Below are 22,474 nucleotides of genomic sequence, written 5' to 3'. Positions count from 1 at the left end.
AACTTTTGAATGGGGCTGGCTTACAGGTTCAGAGGTTCAATTCATTATCATCAAGGTGGGAGCATGGCAGGCATGGTGCCGGAGGAACTGAGAGTTCTACATCTTCATCTGAAGGCCACTAGGAGAAGACTGGCTTCCAAGCAGCTAGGATGAGGGTCTTAAAGCCCATGCCCACAGTGACACACTACTCCAACAAGGCCATGCCCACTCCAAGGCTATACCTCCAAGTAGTGCCACTCCCTGGACCAAGCATATTCAAACCACCACACCAGCATTGTTCAATGCTTTGCAGACTAAGGAAATAGCCCAGTAGGTAAAGTGTTTGTCTTGCAAGCACAGGGACCTGAGTTCAAGCCCCAGGACTGCTCAGTATTAAGAGTACTGGCTACTCTTCTGCATTTGATCCCCAGCACCCACATGACTCATAACTATCTGTAGCTCAGTTCCAGAAGATTCCGTGGCCTCTCTGGCATCCTCAGGCACTTTCTACGTGTGGTGCACAGACATACATGCAGGCCAAATACCCATACAAATAAAATAATTAAAATATTTTTTTGTTTTAATGACACATACGTAATCCAAGTACTGAGGGATCAGAAACAGGAGGCTCCCTGGGGCTCACTGGCTAACCTAGCCTACATGGCGAGCTTCTATGCCAACGAGAGGTTCTATCTCAAAAGGGCCTGAGTTTGTTCTCTGGCCTCCATAGGCACATGCACACGCATTCACACAAGTCCATAAAGGAAACTGAAACAACTAAACACTATTTTGCTGAAATAGAATTTTCAGCCTAGCATGGCAATGTACATCTTTAGTCCCAGTACTTAGGAGGTGGAGGCAGGAGGATCAGGAATGCTAAGCTATCCTTATGCAGTTCATAAAAGCCATAAGGGCTAACCTGGGCTTCAAGACATGTTCTCTTAGGGGCCCACAAAAAGAATAGAATTTTCAAAATGAATCCAGTTGATGAGGAGTTCCTCCAACCCATGCTGCCCCTGGTGAAAACAGGCTGTCCCCTTCTGCGGCCTCAGAGGAAGCAAGTACCACCACCCACCAGCTTGTGACTCAGAGATGGAGGCATCTCAATTCATGACTTTTTTTTTTCCATGATTGCAGAACTGGTTACTAAGAATTTGGAAGAACTAAGTAAAATATGGTAGGAAAAAGTATTTCTTTGCAAAACCTTTTTTTAAAAAACATAAAGAAGTATATAAGCTGTGTGTCACGGAGCATACCTGGGGGCAGAAGCAGGAGTGATATGGTTCAAGGTTGGCCTATTTGACATAGTGAGCGCCAGCCCAGCACTACACAGTGAGACGCTGTCTCTAAATAAATCAGTAAACATTAAAAAGTAAGACATGTAGTGAAAATTTGGGTTTCTTAAAAAAAACAGTTATGTTATATAAATGTTTCTTGTTTTAATCCCAGGTGTGGGATATGGGGCTGCTCCAGACTGTCCACAGCCACTATGATTGTCTTGTGCTCTAAGAAGGGTGCCATTTTGCCAGCTACAGATAGTTTAATTCTGGGGACTCTAGAGACAAGTAAGTGGGAGACCCCCAGTGGGATGGTGGCGGTGGCGGCTCCCCCTGCGGCTGCTGGGTCCTGACCGTGCTTGATATGCTGGGTGGCTTGACCGCTGCTTGGAGCCTTTCTGACAACTAAAATTGGACTGCCCCAAGAAACTTGACATCCTAATCAGCAGGAAGTAGTCTAAACAGGTCTATGCCATCTTCCTCTCTAACCTCTCTTTCTCTCCTACCTAGTGTTGAGGGGTTGAGTGGTAGATATAAGAAACCAGAAGAGTAAAATAAAATATTGCACCTACAGGATATTCAGTGGATTTTTCTCTAAGACAAAAGTTTGGGGGCTGGAGGAGCAGGCAAGATGGTTCAGCAGGGAGGGGCACTTGCCACCAAACACAATAACCTGAGACCTACAAGGTGGAAGGGAAGAATTCTTTTTTTCTATTTCTTGAGAACTAACTCTCAAAAGTTATCTTCTAGCCGGGCAGTGGTGGCGCATGCCTTTAATCCCAGCACTTGGGAGGCAGAGGCAGGTGGATTTCTGAGTTTGAGGCCAGCCTGGTCTACAAAGTGAGTTCCAGGACAGCCAGGGCTATACAGAGAAACCCTGTCTCGAAAACCAAAAAAAAAACCAAAAAACAAAAAACAAAGAAAAAACCAAAAAGAGAAATAAATATCTTTTTTTTTTTTTTTTTTTTTTTTTTTTGAGACAGGGTCTCACTATGCAGCCCTGGCTGTCCTGGAAACTCACTGTGCAGAGCAGTCTGACCTCAAACTCTCAGAGATCTGCCTGTCTCTGCTTCCTAAGCACTGACACTGGGATTAAAAGCATACACCACCACACTATGCTCCTTTAAAAAAGATTTTAAGGGGCTGGAGAGATGGCTCAGTGGTTAAGAGCACTGACTGTTCTTCTGAAGGTCCTGAGTTCAAATCCCAGCAACCACATGGTGGCTCACAACCATCCGTAACAAAATCCAATGCCCTCTTCTGGAGTAACTGAGGACAGCTACAGTGAACTTACATATAATAAATAAATAAATCTTTAAAAATTTTTTTTTAAAATAAAGCATTTTTTCTGTTTATGAAAGTAATACTGGGGCTGGTGAGATGGCTCAGTGGGTAAGAGCACCGGACTGCTCTTCCGAAGGTCTGGAGTTCAAATCCCAGCAACCACATGGTGGCTCACAACCATCCGTAACGAGATCTGACTCCCTCTTCTGGAGTGTCTGAAGACAGCTACAGTGTACTTACATATAATAAATAAAAAAATAAATCTTAAAAAAAAAAAAGTAGGGGCTGGTGAGATGGCTCAGTGGGTAAGAGCACCCGACTGCTCTTCCGAAGGTCCAGAGTTCTAATCCCAGCAACCACATGGTGGCTCACAACCATCCGTAACGAGATCTGGCGCCCTCTTCTGGAGTGTCTGAAGACAGCTACAGTGTACTTACATATAATAAATAAATAAATCTTTAAAAAAAAAAGTAATACTTATTATGAAAAATGTCAAAGTGCAGAGAGAGAAAAAAAACCAATAACACTCCACAGCTTAAATTCCTCTAATATAGACATGTTCATGGCTGAGGTGGTTGTTTTAGATCTTTTCTGTCATGTCTTAACACACCAAATCTAGAGAATGTCAGGCGCTTTTCAAAGCACAGCCCACTTGCAGTCTTTTAGCATTTTCATTCCAGAGGTTTGGATCCACGATCAACTTGGTTCTATGTTGGCATGCCTCTGATGGGGGGACGTCGCTGTGGAACAGCAGGGGCAAAGCAGAGCTACTTACTTCACGACTGTCAGAAAGATGGGCGAGCAAGGCTCAGCGGGTAAGAACGCATTATGCTGATCCTGACCTCCTGAGTTCAGTCTCTGGCAGAACCAACTCCTGAAAGGTCTCCTCTGACCTCCACTCACATGGCATGGCACATTCATGCATACAGAATGGGGGTGGGGAGGACTGGAGAGATCTGTCAATGGAGATGTTCTTACTGTGCGAACATGAGGACTGGCACTTGAGTCTCCTGCACGCATGGAAAAGTCCAATGGATGGGGATCTTCTGTAATCTCAGCACTTGGGAGCAGGAGACAGATCTAGGGGCAAATTTGCTACCTAAACTATCTGAATAGGCAAGTCTGGGTTCACTGAGAGTCCCTGCCTCAGTAAATAGAGAGCAGCAATCTATGAAGATGCCAGATGTCAACCTCTGGCCTCCACACACATGCACACACATATCCACATATCTGGTGCGCGCCCGACTCGCCAGCAAGAACAACGCTGCAACAGGATCCTTTTGCACACGTTTATTGGGAGAGCTTGATTGCAGAGACAAAGAGACCCCAAGCCCAGAACTGGTGCTGCTTATATAGGCCTAGGAGAGGCGTGTCTCACACCCGGATTGGTTGTGCTTGGGTTATGCTTACCAACTCATTTGCATGCCTACATCTGATTGGTTAACTTCTCTCTCACCTGATTGGCTAACTTGTCTCTCATCTGATTGGTTAACTTCTCTCTCATCTGATTGGTTAATTTTGGTTAATTCTCAAAACCTCATCTTGGCAAAAAACTTTACTGCCTATGTATGCGTCGTGGCCAGTGGAAGCCAGCGCCACCCTGCAACGGCACATGTGGCTTCCCACACACATACCTATACCTACATGTTACCATACATGTGAACATCCATACAGATACACATTACATACAGTTGTACAAAAAAAAAAAGTATTGAGAGCATGGATATTCCTTATTTGACAAGCGTCTTGTTATGTGGACCTGGCAATCCTCCTGCCTTGGTTTCTCAAACCATCTTTCATGCATAAATATTTATGTGCTTGCATTAAATATTTTCAGCATTTAAGTTATATAGACATGAGATCACTGCCCAAGATTTTAAGTGTTCATACAGCATAAAAGACAATACAAGCTGGGTGTGGTGGCACACGCCTTAATCTCTAGCAAGCAGAGGTAGGTAGAGCTCTCTGAGTTCAAGGCCAGCCTGGTCTACATCCAGAGAAACCTGTCTCAAAATACAAAATAAAGCAAAACAACAACAACAAAAAGCAACACGAACATCACCAGGACTCCTATCTTCACCCCACTCTCCACTGCAGGGCACAATCCAAAATCCATCTCACAGTTCACAGCAGGATGCACCACTAGGTAGCTGTGGATAGGCCACACCCACCTTCCTCTCCAGGACACCAGGATGCAGCTTCCTTTTGTCTGGCAAGGTGTTTTGTTTAGTTGGTTTTGGTTTTGGTTTTGGTTTTGGTTTGGTTTGGTTTGGTTTGCATATGTCTATGACCCTGGGACCCCTCCTCTTGCCAGGGCACAAGACAATCTTTCTTTAGAACTGAGTCACTGCCGCCCACCCGGATGAGCACCAACTTTTACTACTTTCTTCCCATCAGTCACCTCTTAGGGATATTTATGTTGTCAAGCAAAGAACAGCCTTTGCAGCTGCGCACTTGGTCAGTGCTGTGCACTGGGACAGTGCTGTGGGCCTAATTTCAGGACAATGTTCACAGCTCACAGACCCACACAAATTGACACACACATATCTTGTGACACAGTCAGGGCAGCGTCCCAAATATGGGTCTTATTTGTCTTCTCAAACAGGGTCTGCTCACTGTCAAATTTTCTCAGATTAAGGGGGAGGGGAAGGATGGGGAGTTGGCAGTAAGGGGTCAATGGTAACTATTTTCAAGTGAGTTCTTTCATAACAAAGGACCCCTGTAGTTTACCGTTAGGGCCCCACCCAGGTCCCTGTCTTTCCATCTGCAGAATGACCCAAAGAAAGTTCCCAGAGGGACTGGCAAAAGAGCACAGTGGGTAAAGACACTTGACTCCAACCCTAATGTCTTAGTCAGAGTTTCTATTCCTGGACCAAGAAGCAAATTGGGGAGGAAAGGGTTTATTCAGCTTACACTTCCACATTGCTGTTCATCACCAAAGGATGTCAGGACTGGAACTCAGGCAAGTCAGGAAGCAGGAGCTGATGCAGAGGCCATGGAGGGATGTTCTTTACTGGCTTGCCTCCCTTGGCTTTCTTAGCTTGCTTTCTTATAGAACCCAAGACTACCAGCCCAGAGATGGTCCCACCCACAAGGGGCCCTCCCCCTTGATCACTAATTGAGAAAATGCCTTACAACTGGATCTCATGAAGGCACTTCCCCAACTGAAGCTCCATTCTCTGTGATAACTCCAGCCTGTGTCAAGTTGACACACAAAACTGGCCAGTACACCTAATGACCTGAGTTCAGTTCTGGGGTGCAAATGGTGGAAGGAGAACCTCACGTTGTCCTCTGACCACCTTATCCACATGACAACATGCATGCATATACATATATGTATTTGGTTTTAGACCCAAGGAAAAGGGACTGAGGTGTATATTTTACATATTAAAGCAGACCTGGCCTCCAAGTTCTCCCAGCATTCCTCAGTCCCTACCTGCATACCCTGCCCCCCAATCCTGAACAGTCCATCCCAGGGGCTGGGCTGCCCTTCCCCCAGATGTTCTTCCCTATATAACCCAGACATTTTGCTCTCTCCCTCTTTCCCTATCTCCTTCCCTCCCCCTCTTTCTTCTTTTCTCTCTTGCTCCTCTCCTATCTGTCCCTTCCCATGGTGACTTCCTGGCCTCCTTCCTTGGAAAGAGAGCAGCTTCCAACTAAACCTGCATTTGATCCAATCTAATCTGGTTTGAATTGGCTCATTTCACTGGCAGAGAAATAACCTATCAAAATGCACAGAGAGAGCCGGGCATGGTGGCACATGCCTTTAATCCCAGCACTTGGGAGGCAGAGGCAGGCAGATTTCTGAGTTCGAGGCCAGCCTGGTCACACAAAGTGAGTTCCAGGACAGCCAGGGCTACACAGAGAAACCCTGTCTCGAAAAACCAAAAAAAAAAACAATAACAAAAACAAAAACAAAAACCATGCACAGAGAGTGCAGGCACCAAATAAATAAGCAAAGAAACGACATTTAAAAGATTTTAGAGGTCCTAAGAGGGTCTCTACTATAGGGTTGGTGGGGATCCTGCATCCGCTCTGCCACAGAGAACTCTGCTGTAGTCAGGATGCTGGAAGTTTTGCGGGGTAGGTGTTGGGCTACAGAGAAACCAAGGGACAGGACACTGTTCTGGGGGTGGGGAATGACACAGTCTGAGGTGCAGGACCACCGGGGCTGGTGCGGGGGGGGGGGGGGGGGGGGGGCGAGGGGGAGGGCGAGGGGCGGGGCTCGGGCCTGCAAGGAGGCTGGTGCGAGGGGGGGGAGGGGCGAGGGGCGGGGCTCGGGCCTGCAAGGAGGCTGGTGCGGGGGGGAGGGGCGAGGGGCGGGGCTTGGGCCTGCAAGGAGGCTGGTGCGGGGGGGGAGGGGCGAGGGGCGGGGCTCGGGCCTGCAAGGAGGCTGGTGCGGGGGGGGGGAGGGGCGAGGGGCGGGGCTCGGGCCTGCAAGGAGGCTGGTGCGGGGGGGAGGGGCGAGGGGCGGGGCTCGGGCCTGCAAGGAGGCTGGTGCGGGGGGGGAGGGGCGAGGGGCGGGGCTTGGGCCTGCAAGGAGGCTGGTGCGGGGGGGGGAGGGGCGAGGGGCGGGGCTCGGGCCTGCAAGGAGGCTGGGGCTGTCAGTTCTCAGGCTCTTGGGCATCCAGACACCACTGGGTGTGGAGGGGGAAATGAGGGGAGCTCTAGTTGGTCCAGAGGGGAGCGTCTTTGACTTGGTGGTGGCGGCAGCAGGTTTGGGCTTGGCTTGGTGTTGGCCATGGATGGGAACCCAGAGAGGCCTTCTACAGGAGATTAGATGGGGGCTCTCTAGGCAAAGGTCTTCATGGCTCCCCATGGCAGAGTCCGATGAACAGAGGCAGTCTGTGGTTTTAAGGCATTTATTGTCATAGCGGAAAGTGGGCGAGTAAAACCGTACCCCACTTCTTTTTTTTTTAAAGATTTATTTATTATATGTAAGTACACTGTAACTGTCTTCAGACATTCCAGAAGAGGGCGTCAGATCTCATTATGGATGGTTGTGAGCCACCATGTGGTTGTTGGGAATTGAACTCAGGACCTTTAGAAGAGCAGTCAGTGCTCTTAACCTCTGAGCCATCTCTCCAGCCCCCCGTACCCCACTTCTTAGGGTGGTCCTGAGGTTAAATACACTTTGCAGGGAGGAGTGTCTGGGAAAGAGAGGTTATTGGCTAAATCTCTAGGCCTTTAGGTATCTCATTAAAATGGAGATCTGTCTTGAGGCTAGGTGACCACAGGTTGTGTCCTCTACCTGTGGAGGGCCTTGGGCATTGCCCTTACATGACTGAAAGCCACAAATCTATGGAGGACTGAGGCCAGTGACAGGAGCCTGGTGCCCGGGGATCAGGTGAAATGCCTACTGTCCCTTTAGGGTCACCAGAGTTTCTAGCCTTAGCTCAACCAGAAACCAGGCTGCCTTTCACAGTCCTACACTCTACTACCTTGCCAGGGGTCAAGAGAAGGCTTCGAGTGACACATTAGCCCCAGAGTTGTCCAGAGGCCTCCATATGCAATGTTTAGACCCTTTCCTACCTCTGTTACCTGCAGAATACAGAACTGCAGGATAAAACTGTATACACATACAGCACAGGAAAAACACTCAAATATATATATATATATATATATATATATATATATATACCATTAGCTAAATAATAAAATAAGAAAGGACATGGTGGTACACATCTGTAATCCCAGCACTCAGGGAACTGAGGCAGAAGGATCACACATTTAAGACTAACCTGGGCTACAGAGTGAGTCCAGGGCTAACCTAAGCAACCTAGGAGATTCTCCAAATGTTTAAACACTAAACAGAGAGCTAGATACATGGGTGAGTGGTGGTACATATGCCAAACAAGCATGAGACTCTGGGTACAACCAGGACACAGGAGAAATGGGTCTAGAGTCTGGAAGTTACGTCATCAGGGTAAAGGAGCCCAGCACCTTCCTCTTGCTCTACTTCCAGGCTGTTGTAAGGTGAATAATGGTCTCCACCACATGGTTCTGCCATGTTCTATTTTGCCACAGGGTTAAGAAATGGGGCCAAGCAACCAAGAAGGGCAACTTCCAAAACCCTAAATCAAAATAAATCTTTCCTTCTTTTACTTTATTTGTGGCAGTGTGTGTGCATGTGAGTGTAGGTGCCTGTGGGAGCCAGAAGAGGGCATCAGATCCCCTGCAGCCAGTTATCAGCTGGTCCTAAGCCACCCACCACAAGGGCTAGGAACTGAACTTGGATCCTCTGAGAGAGCAGTAAGTGCTCTTAACAGCTAAGCCATCTCTTCAGACCTGTTTTTTTCCCACTTCAAAGTTGTCTAACTCATGTATTCTGTCACAGCAATGAAAGACTGACTAACAACACATCATGGGCAAAGCTATTGTGGGCGGGTTTATGCAAGCCCAGCTGTCAATCATCTGACAAATTAAACTACAGAAAAACAGAAAAAATGTGCATAGCAAACCAACAGATAAAAACAGTAACCCTTGGCTGTGGGTGAAACCCAGTGGTAGAGCTCTGACCCAGCATATGAGAGGCCCTGGGTTCAATCCCTGGTACCATAGTGGAAGAAAAAGAGGGGAGGATGAAGAGGAAGAATAACTCCAAAGTCAAAAGATTATAATCCTTGTAATGTCAGCCTTCCAGAGGCTGAGGCAGGAGAATTGCAAGTTCAAGGCTAGCCAAGGCTACAGACCAAGCATGGAAGGGGTGGAGGAAGAGAGAGAGAGGGACAAGGAGATGGTGAGACTGCTGCGGACTCAGTGGTATGGCAGCTCTACAGGCTGGCAGGAAGTGAGAAATATCTGCTTACCCTGAAGACAGTGGGGTAGATCCCTGTGGTGACAAAATGAGAGGCTCATAGGTTTGACTGCTTGGTCCCTGATTGGTGGACCTGTTTTTGGGGAGGGCTAGGGGGTGTGGCCTTAGTGAAGGTGAGTCACTGGACATGGGCTTTGAGGTTTCAAAGGTTTCATTGCCAATTTGCTCTCTCTGTGTCAAGCTTGTGGATCAAGATGTAAGCTCTCAGCTATCGCTCCAGCTCATGCCTGCCAGTCTGCTGCCATGCTCCCTGCCATGGTGGAATGGACTCACCCTTTGAACCCGTAAGCTTAATAAACTCTTTCTTCTATAAGTTGCCTTGGTCATGGTGTCTCTTCACAGCAGTAGAAAATAACTAAACAGTCCTCATCTCTGAAGGGCACCTGCCAAGTGTCAGCACCTCCCATCTCTCCCAAGCAGACTATTGTCTTCTAGGCATTAGACCAGGAGACATACTCAGAGTGGCTTCAGGGACACCCAAAAGTGTTTCTCACAACACTAAAAGCATGCCAAAATAGGCCTACAGCCACATCTTGGTGATGGTATTATTAGTTGTGTAATTCTCTCTAAATGTTCATAATATTACTTCATAGTGACAAAAACTCAGGCCAGGTGTGATGGCACTTGCCTTTAATCCCAACACTCTGAAAACAGAGGCGAGTGGATCTGTGTAAGTTTGAGGTCAGGCTCATTTATATAACGAGTCTCTGGGGGTTTCTCCTGTCAGATCCCTGGCACTCTCTAATCATTTCCTCTGCCTTATCAAACAGGGTGTGTGCCTAGGGCCCGGGGTGAGCCTGGCTTGTTCCCTGACATGATCAACACAGTATCTCCAGACCTGTCTAAAAAGTAAAAGAAAACTAGGGAGATTTCCAACATCACATACAGTGTGCCACGGAGCCAAGAAATTCCACTGTATAATCCTGACCGCGTTGGCAGAAGCTAGTCCTATCCCACCTGTTCCTAAGACCACTGGTGTGAATGTGGAGCAAGGTCACCCTGCATGACTCCTGTTGCTTAGTTCTCCTCAGCCTCAGGGTTCCTATCTCTAAGCACAGTCTAAGATCTGGCTAAGGTGGGGAGAGGGGGCATTGTGCATAGACATATAGAAGCGTTCTACAAAGTAAAGGGACTTGGGTAGCCCAGAAGGCCCCACGGTGTCCACAGCAGGCAAACTAAGCACAATCTTGAGCTGGGTGCAAACTGCAGGCAAGGAAGCACACCTCTGCTGTGTTTGAGGATAGGAAGGGCAACTGTGAGCAGATGCCAGGCACGCGGGGGCCACTGGATCTGGACCAAAAGAAGGTATGTGCGAGGGTCCGGCCGCCCTCCTTCTCTCCACGGCCACGCCCCTCGCCGTGGCCAACTTGCCGACGCGCGCGACCTCCTGAACCCCTGGGCTGCGCACGCTCTCGGCGCCCGGAGCTGCGCCAGGCCCCGGGTGGGAGGACAAGGAGGGTCCCCGCGCAGGCTCCGAGTCCCGCGGGCGCCGGGGCCGCTTCCAAGCTGCCCCATGCGCTCCTCCCGCGCGCCGTGCGTGTCCGAGCGCGGGCGCTCGCAGTGCAGGTGGGCGCGCTCTCGCGGGCGGGGGTCCGGCCGGGCCGCGCGCCTCCCCCGGAACTCGGCCGTGCCATTCCCATGATGCCCAGCCACCGGGCACGGCTTCCGGAGCGCGGCCGCCGCCGCCGCGGGTAGGTGGCGGGAGAGACGGCCCGGGGTGGGGGTGGGTCGCCCCGCCCCTCGCCGCGCCGGCCCCGCCCTCCTCTCCCGCGCTCCCACGGCGCGCTGGGCCCCTGAGTCCCCGCGGGACTCCGCGGTGGCTGCGGGCGCCGGACCGAGGGAGGGCGGGGCGGGAGTGTCGGTGCTTCCCCGCTCTCCGGGCCGGGCGCCTCCGGGGACGCGGGGCGCAGGGCGGGCAGCTGGGCTGGCTTCGTGGTGCAGGCCGCGGCGTGCGGGGTCCGGATCGGGTTGGTGGCTGGGGCTGGTGTTGTCACGGGAGAGGGTCACGGCCCCCGGGAGGCGCCTCTCGCGGATGCCTGGCGCTTGTTGCGCCCTGCGTTCCTCGAGAGCCAGCGGGCGCCGGGCGGGCCCAGGTGAGGCTCAGGTGAGGGGCGGGCTCCGGGTCACTGAACCTGGCCTTCAAGGCTGCCTTCTCGACCTGCCAGAAACAGCTTCGAGGCTCCGGGATTCCCTAAGCCTGGGATCCCAGAAAATGACTTGGGGGGGATGGATGGGTGGGGGCACAGACCAGCCGGAGGCCCTGCCACTGACTGGAGAAGGGTTGGCATTAACCTGCTGCAGACCAGACTGCGGCTCCGGCTGCCTCTTGGACAGTGAGAAGAGCAGTCAGTACCCAGGGAGCAGGGGGAATCTGTCTCCCCTTGCTTCCAGCACTGTGCACAGGGATTGGCAGTCACAACAGTTTTTCTGGGGGGCCGAATCTTGTCAACACCTCTGGCTCCTAAGGACCAAATCTTACCCACACCCACTTTAAGTTGGAGTACAGGGCCCTCTACATCATAACTTAAGTGCAGAGGCCATGCTGGGGGGCCGAGAGGGGTGATGATTGTACCCACCACCACCCTGGAAACCTGATTCCCAGAGCCTCCAGTTTAAAGCCCCAATTCTGGCTTCAGCTCACATTTCTAACTGAAGTTCATGGTTCTCCAGAGTGACAGCTCCCAAGATGACAAGGTAGCTGGACCAACAAACAGCCAATTAAGACTGTCAGAGGAGCCCAGTTCTAGGTCCATCGTTATAAGCTGTGAGCAGGTGAGTGGAAATAAACTGATTTATTCCCTCGGCTCTGCACCTGCTGTCATGTTAAGATATTAATGTTACTCACACCATCCCACCCTGCCCTGCCCTGCCCTGCCCTGCCCTGCCCCAACCGGGAGAGCACTTTTTGTTGTCTTTACTTTGGTGGGTTGAGACAGCATCAAGTAGCCCAGATACTGTCTTTGAACTAGATAAGGAACCAGTACTAGCCTTGAACTCCTGATCCTCTGACCTTCACCTGAGATTAAGGCATGCCTACCCCACCACACCCTACTCGATTCAGACCCTTCACAGTTAAGCCCTGCAAATGTTTCGTGGTTTCTATAGTATTGCAGTTTGAATACCGCCTACAGCAAAGAAGCGGTAGGTCCTCCAGCCAGCGAAAGCAGATACTCCTCCCTTTAGTTCCCACTGCCTTGTGCCTGTGGGGAGTCTCAGGAAGGCAAAGTGATTGTTGAGGATGGCCAGGATGTGAGCTCAGGTAGCTGGTAGAGGAAAGCACCCTCCATCCTACGGCTCTCACTTGAGGAGAGGCAAATCAGCCACAGTTAGTGTAGTTGGTGTCAGGGCAAGTTTTTCCTCAACTTGTCAAGCCTTTCTTTACATTAAGGGCATATCATAACAGAAAAAAACATTTATAAGCCATGATCAGTTTCTAAATTAGATGTTACTGATTATAATCCTGGTAGTAAATGCTGGTTTATTTATTTGTTTATTTATTTAGACAGTTTGGTCTCACTAGAGAGCCCTGGCTAAGCCAGGAACTCACTATGCATAGACCAGGCTATCCTGGTGCTTGGACTAAAAGTGTACACCATCATGTCCAGCCCTCACGGCCGACTTTAAAAGCTGGTGGAAGATGCTTTGAAGTGCAAGCGGCGCCGTGAAGATCTCACCTGGAAGCCTTGCAGAGCATCAGCCTACACCTGAAACTTTCAAGTAATTACAATAGATTTTTTTTTTATATACTAGTTTAACTCTTGAAGCACACATTGGTAATCACCATGAGTTGCCGCTGCATCTTCAATGACCTCTAGTTTGTTGCCTGTCGCTCTGAGCAGATTTTGGTCTAGATGCCCAGCCCCACCTCTTAGGGGAGGGATTTCAGTATGTCTACAGCACATCCTAGCCTGTCTGAAAGGCAGGTCCTGATTAAGTACGTAGAAGCAAAGCAAACTGCAGGTCGGGCTCTACCCTCTGGCCTTGGGTTAGGGGCGGGACAGCCTTCCATGCCTTCCCCTGGAGGAACTCAGGTCTCTGTCCTTCAGCCTTGCAGGTGCTGCTCAATCTCGGGGAGGCAGAAGGGCATCAGAGAAGCCTGGAGGAATTGAGAGCTGTACAGAGCAGCTGGCATTTTTCCGGGTGACCCAGTGCCTCCTAGATTAGGCTCCTCTTAGGATGACTCTGTGAGCTTTCTTAGTGTTCCTGACACCAGCCTAGCTGATATGTAGAGACCTGGCTCTAACCACATAGACACGTGGCACTAAACAGTGTCCTCGGCCTCCAAGCTGGCAAGCCCATGATCTGTCTACACATCACACAGTCCTTTCTCCAGGCCTACCCACATGATAGGACCACCAAAACTTTCATGCTAATTGGGCAAAATTGGTGTCAGCCTTTGAGTAGCAGCTGTCAAATACACATTTGACATTTTTCACAGGAAACAGCGTAGGGAAGGCAATTCTGGAAAAAAAGGCTCGAGGAAGTGCTTTTTGCGTCCGTCATATGGTGCAGCTTTGATCATATTTATTGGTCATTTCCAGAGAGGATCCACCCATAAAGTCCTACTTACCTGGGCATGTGTGTAGTCACTCTTCTTAAAGCACAGACAAGCATTTCTGGACTGCTGTGGCTTCTGACAACACTGGGAGGTAAATGACGTCTCCTTTGTCCTCTTACAGCAAAGTGCGAACCCAGAAGGGAAAGGAAAGGGCTGCTGGAGTTTGCACTTTGTTTTTTTAACGGAGTCTTCCACCGACGGGGTGGAAGTGACTCCTAGGACTGCTCACAAAACTGACACCTAAGAGGCTGGCATAAGCCACTCCAGCCAACGAGACATTAGGTTGTAGTGGCGTGATTATTTGCTGATGTCACTGCTCAGCTCTCCCCTTCCTTATGCTCTCTCTGTTCCCAGGATGTGAAACAGGCTGACCCATAAGCCCTGCCTCTCAGCACCCAGCCTGCCCGCTAGGATGTTCCTCATGAACGCCCCTCCAGTGGTGGCGCTCCAGTCCAGATGGGAGGCCTTTGGCCAGCCCAGGAGCTTCTGCTTCCCAGACTGCTTCTCCGAGGCTAAAGAGGACGGCTCCAGGGCTTCAGTGAGTGCCAGGGTCCAGATGCTCATCAGCACGCTTCAGAGGGACGAGGCTGCCCTGGGCATGGGCCATGAGCGTCTCACCCAAAGAGGCCAACGTGCAGAGAGGTCCCGGGACACCAGGCTGGCCCCCAAGCCTGCTGTGTGCAAAGAGCAGCCAGAGTTCCCTGCCTGTGGTCTCGTGGCAAACTGCAGCGCCCTGGAGAAAGATGAATCTGGGAGACGCGGTCCCTTGGAGCTGGATTCTGACAGTGATGACTCCGTGGACCGGGACATTGAGGAAGCTATCCAAGAGTACCTGAAGGCAAGGGGTGGGGCTTCTGAACCTATGTCCCAAGGGGCCCCCTCTATCCCCGAGCCTGCCCACAGCAGCACCCTGCCCATCCCGTGTCCCTCACAGCTCACTCCCGGCTCAGGTAGTGTTCCTGTGGGAGCCAGTGAAGACCAGGGCTCCACCTCCCCAGCGAGCATGAGCAGCGAGGACTCCTTTGAACAGAGCATCCGAGCTGAAATAGAACAGTTTCTTAATGAGAAAAGACAGCATGAAAACCCGAAGTGTGATGGGTTTGTGGATAAAAAATCCGACCCAAACAACAGCCCTGCCAGACTTAGAGGGAACCGAGAAACCTCAGCCAGGGCAGCTCTGATGGGAACGTGTAAGGAGTTCATCTTCCGAAAACCTCCCAGGTTAACAAAGATGAGCACACAGCAGAGAAACTTCCAGCCTAAGCCCGCCACAGAGCCTGAGACCCCAGTGAGCACAAAGCTGACCGCCCACAGACCGGAGGCTGCACAGAACAGGGGTGGGGTGAGGAGGAGCATGCCTGCCAGGCGCAGCAAGCGCATCAGGAGCTCGGCCCCAGTGCACCAGGCATCGGACTCCAGCAGTGACGACGGCATTGAGGAGGCCATCCAGCTGTACCAGCTGGAGAAAACCAGGAAGGAGGCCAGTGGGGACCCACCTCTGAGAGGCCAGCTGAAAGAGGAAAGCCCTGGCAGTGCCCAGCCAAACGCCTTGCCTGAAGCCCACAGGAGACCCCCTAGCAAGAAAAAGCTGGCAGTTCCCAAGGTTATAGACACCACCCAGGGGGTCCTCCACCCTGATCCCCTCTCCAAGCTCCTGACGGATTCGAGAGCCTCTGTACCTCCAGGACACGCAGCTGCCAAGAGCGAAGCTGTGTGCCAGGCCTCACGCCTAGCAGACACATCTACCGAACTGATGTGTGCAGAAGCGATCCTGGACATCTCCAAGACCATTCTGCCAGCCCCCATGGAAGGCAGCGACAGGCCTCCATCCAGGAACCCACTCTTCTGTCCCCAACCCATGCCTCCCCGCTCTGAAGGTGACAGCAGCAACGTTGACAGTGATGATAGCATCGAGCAGGAGATCCGAACGTTCTTGGCTCTCAAGGCACAAGTAGGGAGTCCTCAGCCTGCCCAGGGTCCACTGTCCTCGCCTGGCCCCAGTGGCCAGCCTGGCATCCCCAAGGCCCCTTTTGCTAAAACACTAGATCTCCCTCTGGTCTGCAAACGGAAACGGAGAGGTGGAGGAGGCAGCACCACAATGCCCAAGAAAATAAGGGAGGGTAGAGAAAGTACCCAGGACGCTGACCACATCCAGGGGAAGGCTCAGCCTGGCCATGACGGGTGGGACCCTCTCGGGCACAGCAAAATCACAGAGACCCCAGGAGGAGAGGCTGAAGCCAAGGAGCAGCCTGTCACTTCCAGGACAGTTGGGCTCAGTGATACACACCTACCACAAGGGGCCCTCGGGAAGGCCACTGAGAAGGAAAGCTCTGAGGATAAGAGCAGTTCTCTGGATAGTGACGAGGACCTGGACATGGCCATCAAGGACTTGCTAAGATCCAAGCGCAAGTTTAAGAAGAGGTGCCGAGACCCACGGGCTTCCTGTAAGAAGGTCAGATTTGGCAGCACGGAGACTCGGTGTGGGGAGAAGCCGAGCAACCTTCCAGGGGACTGGAAAGACCACAGACAGCAGGCACTACGGAGCTGTCTGCCCAAGTGTAGAGGGGATAATAAAGATGGCCCAGGACGGAGCCCAGGAAGCGCCTTCAGCAGCGTGGCAGAGAGGGCAAAGCTGGGTGGTACAGGGGGCGAGGATGCAACCCCTGCCTTTCTCCTCAGGAGGAAAAGTCCAGAAGGGGCTCCTCCCTCTACGGACACAGGAGCCAGTGGCCACCCTCCTTCAGCCTCCAGCCCCACATCTGAGGACAGCGCAGTGGACAGTGATGACAGTATTGAGCTGGAGATCAGGAGGTTTTTGGCAGAGAAGGCCAAGGAGTCTATACGCAACACGGAACCTCAAGGGGGGCCTGCCAAGCCGGAGATGCCCTGTAGGAAAGATCTAACCCTGGGGTTGCAGCCTGGAGTGTGCACACGGAGCCAAAAAGCCAGGGGAACCCCTCAGCTGGCCGAAGGAAGGAAAGGCCCAGAGAGAGCCCGGACACAGGCAACCGGTCTCTTGAGCCAGTCTGGGAAGGGCACCCTCCGTGCTGAGCAGACCACCCGCCTCACCACTGCCCTGGGCCGAAGTGAGCCAGCACTACCCAAGAACACCTGCAGGAATAGCTCTGCCAAAGCATCTCCACCAAGCAGGAAAAGTACTCATGTTCACAAAGACCATAGCCCACAGGGAAGCCAGACTGCAACGACAGAAAGTATGTTCGGTCAGCTGCCCAGTTGTGCCAAAGTGGGTGCCGAGGCTGGAAGCGCTGGGGGTACCTTTCACCTGAACTATGGCAGTCAGAACTTGCTAACCCCCAACCCTGGATCCCAGGCTGACCTCACTCTTCCTTGGAGTGACTTTGCACACCAGAGCAGGCTATCCAGCCCATGGGTGCTGAACTCGGGTCAAGGCACAGTGTGGACAGGGGTCTTTCGGGGTGAGAAGGAAAAGGGGGCTACATCACAGGCTGGGGCCCCACCCAGCCTCTCCTCAGGCCCCAGGAAGGGCCTGCCTTTCCTCTCCACCCAGCTCTTCCACTTCGGGAAGAATGTTTCTTGGGGGGGCAAGCAGACCAGCCTCTTCAGCCCCAATCTAGGCTTACCTCTGCAGGCTCCAGCATTCTCAGCCTTCAGGGAGACCCAGCCTGGCCACAACCCTGTATTTGGAAGCCCACACTTGCTAATGAAAGACAGTGGGAACTGGCCAAGCCGAAAGGCTCAGGGGACCCTGAGACAACAGGACAGGAGGAATTCTGGCTCTGAGGACAAAGTTCTAGACCTGAGATATCGGCACAGGGTTGACAGGGAACCGCAGGACCAGGAGACCTTGGGCAGTGATGCCAGCGAATTCAGTGACACTTCCATGGAGGATGGGGGCAGTGCCACAGTGAGCAGTAAAGGCCTCAAGTTGTGACAGGCATGCCATGCCATAGCTGTGGGAAGCAGTGTCTATGTCTTGCCTGATGTGTGTGCATGCATGCCTGTCTGTATGTGTGTGACTTTGTGTTTATGTGCGTGCGTGAGCCTCTGTGTGTGTGTGTGTGTGTGTGTGTGTGTGAGAGAGAGAGAGAGAGAGAGAGAGAGCGTGTGCCTGTGAGAGAGAGAGAGAGAGAGCGTGTGCCTGTGTGTGCCTGTGTGTTAGGCAGCATAGGGTGGAAGTAGGGGATCTTGACAGATGAAGAGCAAAAATTGGGTCCCTTCCATGCAGCTCCCATCCACCCCCAATATAAATATAAATATGTACACTAACTTCAAATGACATTTTTATTTAATGAATGTGTCCTGGTACATAATGGATTTTGTAGGTTTTTTTGTAAATTATTTTAAAAGTGCTGTAAAAAATACTTTTTGAAAATGTTGTTGAGTCTTGCAGGGTGTTCCTAGCTGCAGTTCTGTGTCTCAGTGCATGTGTGGTAGGTGAGTAGACCCTTGGTTCTACCTGTCCCTGTGAGGGTCGGAGACAGAGGCTGGAACCGCTTTGCTAGTGAAGATATTCAGGCCTGGAGATCACAGCAACCATTTACCTTGGAAGTGCTAATGTGGTTGAGGTATGTCAGGATACCACTGGGACAAGGGTGTCCCTGGATTCTGTAGTCATGACCTGTAATTAGAAAACATTTCAAAGCACAACAGCTAGCAAATAGCTAACCATCCATCCCTTCTAGTGTGGGAATCACTACTGGCTCTGTAGCTCAGCTGACCCCAGATCATCCAGTATCCAGTAGCTAGAGGATTCTAACATCCATATAAATCCCTTCATATAAGGGCTACAGATTTGCTTTTAATCATGGCTCTAAAAGGTGATCCCACATATTCGTTTTGACTGTCCTGTTCATGATGTGTGTATGGGTGAGTAGTGAGGCCATGAGATGGCTTGGTCCCCAAACACCTTAGCCACCTGTGATGGTGAGCCCCAGCCCTGGAAGCAGTAAGGACAAACCCTCCCACAGCTGCTGTGGGTGACCAGTGATAACACCAGCAGGCTTCATGGCTTTCTGCAATGCTGCCTCTACGCAGGAGAAAGAAGGCTCTGGCCAGTGCTGAGGCCAGACTAAGAGCACTGGGGTCCTGGGAGTTCAGCAGTGATACCACCTTGGTGCTGAGGTGCCTGTGGCAACTGGGAACTGAAGATGTGCTGGACCCCAGATGTGAGGATTACATGTGTGTTGTGATTCCACCTGTCTTCCCTGAGTTCTGCAGCTCAGTATTCTGGATTGCTGGGTGGCTACTTTGTGGCTGAATTCTATTGGTATTCTGACATGGGAGTGAGTTTTCTACTTTATGCACCTGGGTCTGAATTGTAAATCACTTCTGTGCCCAAATGCTGGCACACACTCCAACCATCCTCCCCATCTGCCACGTTGGAACTTTGATGTGGTGGCAGGCTCTTTGGTCCCGTTGTGGTCCTAAATGATCTGGATCTATGTATAGTAAATTCATTGTGATATTTGTTCGTGTGTTTCTAGGAGAAACAGCTTTGTGTCATCATCCATGTTCCCACTTTAAATTTTTTGAGTGCTTTTAGCCCCTGAAAACAAAGAGCATCTTGTTTTGTATATAAGACCCATCCAGTTTTTGGTTTTTGTTTTTCTAATGAATAAACCAAGTACCTATCCACAGCTTCCTTTGTTCTTTGTTTGGGGGTCTATAAACATAGCCTGGCTTGGATGGGGCAGTGACAGCACCAAAGGAAAGGAGCTTTGCCCTGGAACCAAGCATCCCTCAGCCCTGTTCCTGCTCCCTTCCAGATGTAGTGGTTTGAAAACGCTCAGCCCAGGGAGTAGCACTGTTAGGAGGTGTGGCCTTGTTGAAGGAGGTGGGTCATCATGGGGGTGGGCTTTGAGACCCTCCTAGCTGTCTGAAGGCAGTCTTCTACTGGCCTTCAGATGAAGATGTAGAACTCTCAGCCCCTCCTGCACCATGCCTGCCTGGATGCTGCCATGTTTCCCACCATGATGATAATGGACCAAACCTCTGAACCTATAAGCCAGTCCCAATTAAATGTTGTCCTCATAAGAGTTGCTTTTGGGACTGGAATGATGGCTCAGCAGTTAAGAGCACTGACTGCTCTTCCAGAAGTTCTGAGTTCAATTCCCAGTAACCACATGGTAGCTCACAACCACCTGTAATGGGATCTGGTGCCCTCTTCTGATGTGTCTGAAGACAGTCACAGAATATATACATAAAATAAAATCTTTTAAAAAAAAAAGTTGCCTTGGTCGTGGTGTGTCCTAGCTAAGACACGTGGGAATCCTAGCTAAGACACAGGCTGGGGTGACACTAGTCCAGTCTCCTGAAACCAGGATCTGTAATGCTTCCTTCCAAGTCTGCTGTGCTGTGTGCAACAGAAAAGCTGCTCCTGACTCAGAAGGACATCACCCTTGGGCTGAGGGCTATGCCAGCATCAGCTATGGCCAGCAAGTCCCACATGCATACGCATATCTTGGTTTCTTGTCCTGTCCCTGTGTTAAAATACTCTTGACAATATGATAAAATACTCTTGACAAAAGCAACTTCAGGGTTGATTCTGTCTGGCTTAGTTCAAAGATACAGTGGAGAGGCCGGGTGGCCACATCACCTCTACAGTCAGAGCATGGATAAATGCTTGCGTTGTAGCACTAGTGGCTTTGTGAGAGGCCTGGTCTAACTGGCCTGTTCTGTCTCCTTATGTGTTGCCTTTTCCTGTTCTGGTCCAGAGTGAGGGCCTCACAGATGCTCAGCAGATATCAGGGGCTTGATATGGAATCCCTAGGCTCCAGAACCCTGAGCCCCCAAACCTCTATTCTCTATAAATTATAAGCCTAAAATAATTTGTTATATCAACAGGAAATGGAGTAAGACAGACAGGTAAATTATATCAAACGTTTTTTGTTTTTGTCTGTTTGCTTGCTTTCCAGGCACTGTCTACCTTTGTACTTTCATCAGCTCTTCCAGAAAAAGCATTTTATTGGACATGGCCAATTAAAGCAATTCAGTGCCCAGCCATAGTGCCAGAATGAAACCCACACAGCCTGCAGGCAAGCTTGGTCCCTGTGCCAAACCACGTTTTGTTTGCCAGCTGACAATCCTGGCCCAGGCCCCATATTACCCTGGGCTTTGGAAGTGGGCACTGTCCAGCACTCAGTTGCTGAGACAAATCCACCTCATTATACAGCAGGCCATCTCAATCACTCTGGGCTAGCCTCAGTCTCGGGATTTCCCCCACCACGGCACCATCCACCTGCTATGCAGGATGGCTGCTATGAAGGTATCCCTTCTTCACAGCACTTGGTTGCTATGGCCTTCTTTCCACAGAAGACAGATAGGGCTGAGGATGTAGCTCAGCTGAGCTTGAACCCAGCACCACATAAACCAAGTGTGGTAGTGGATGCCTGTCATCCCAGCATTCAGGAGGTTGAGAAAGGGGTCAGAAGTTCAAGGCCATCCTCAGTGATATGGAAAAAGGAGCGGCAAAATAGAGCAGGGCTGGTGGCATTTAAAGAATATTTTTACTGATCGTTGACCTATTGTCTTAGGGTTTTACTGCTGTGAACAGACACCATGACCAAGACAAATCTTTTTTTTTTTTTCGAGACAGGATTTCTCTGTGTAGCCCTGGCAGTCCTGGAACTCACTCTGTAGACCAGGCTGGCCTCGAACTCAGAAATCTGCCTGCCTCTGCCTCTGCCTCCCATTTGCTGGGATTAAAGGCGTGCACCACCACTGCCCGGCAAAACAAGTCTTATAAAGGACAACATTTAATTGGGGTTGGCTTACAGGTTCAGAGGTTCAGTCCATTATCATCAAGGCAAGAACATGGCAGCATCCAGGCAGGCATGGCACAGGAGGAGCTGAGAGTTCTGCATCTTCATCTGCAGGCTGCTAGCAGAACCCTGGCTTCCAGGCAGCTAGGATGAGGTCTTAAAGCCCACGCAGAAACACTTACTCCAATAGGGCCACATCTTTTAGTAGTACCACTCCCTGGCCTGAGCACATATAAACCATCACATTCCACTCCCTAGCCCTGATAGGTATGTCCAAACATATGAGTCTATGGGGGCCATACCTAAACATAGCATAATGCAAAATACATTTAGTCCAATTTCCAAAGCCCCCCATAGTCTATAGCAGTCTCAACAATGTTAAAAGTCCAACATTCAAAGTCTCTTCTGAGATTCATCCAATCACTTAGCTGTAATCCCCAAAGCAAGATAGGAAAACACCTGGGCAAACTCCAAACTCTCCATCTCTATGGCTGATGTCAAAGCAGTCTTCAACAGGGCTGCACCTTTAATAGTGTCCCTCCCTGGGCCAAGCATATTCCGACCACCACACCTATTCTCATCAAGTCGTAACGGTTCACATCTTTAATCCCAGCTCTTGAGAGACAGGCAGGTGGAACTCTGTGTGTTCAGGGCCAACCTGGCTTACCTAGTGGGTTCTATGCCAGCCAGGGCTATGTAGAGAGACCCTTGTCTCAAAAAAGCCATAAATTGGGCCGGAGAGATGGCTCAGCAGTTAAGAACACTGGCTGTTCTTCCAGAGGTCCTGAGTTCAGTTCTCAGTAACCACATGGTGGCT

General features: G+C 50.8%; 1 protein-coding gene across 4 annotated transcripts; it reads left to right on the top strand.

The window, feature by feature from the left end:
* Positions 1-10,752: 10,752 nt before the first annotated feature.
* Ppp1r26 (protein phosphatase 1 regulatory subunit 26) lies at positions 10,753-19,527 on the top strand. 4 transcript variants are annotated; one of them, XM_029474710.2, is made up of 5 exons: positions 10,753-11,048; positions 12,028-12,129; positions 12,860-13,074; positions 13,899-14,006; positions 14,270-19,527. In XM_029474710.2, the coding sequence occupies exon 5, from the start codon at positions 14,328-14,330 to the stop codon at positions 17,826-17,828; it is 3,501 nt and encodes a 1,166-aa protein (XP_029330570.1). In that variant the 5' UTR covers positions 10,753-11,048; positions 12,028-12,129; positions 12,860-13,074; positions 13,899-14,006; positions 14,270-14,327; the 3' UTR covers positions 17,829-19,527. The 4 variants fall into 4 exon arrangements, with proteins under 4 accessions (XP_029330570.1, XP_029330573.1, XP_029330569.1 ...); XM_029474713.2 differs by lacking the exon at positions 10,753-11,048 and adding an exon at positions 11,161-11,450 and having other exon boundaries at positions 12,963-13,074; XM_029474709.2 differs by lacking the exon at positions 10,753-11,048 and adding an exon at positions 11,161-11,450.
* Positions 19,528-22,474: the final 2,947 nt, after the last annotated feature.

The sequence above is a fragment of the Mus caroli genome, unplaced genomic scaffold (assembly GCF_978045245.1).
Source record: "Mus caroli unplaced genomic scaffold, Mus_caroli_1 scaffold_2, whole genome shotgun sequence".
Classification (NCBI taxonomy): Eukaryota; Metazoa; Chordata; class Mammalia; order Rodentia; family Muridae; genus Mus; species Mus caroli.
Note: the sequence above shows the minus strand (reverse complement) of the source record. Positions and strands in the feature narration are given on the sequence as shown.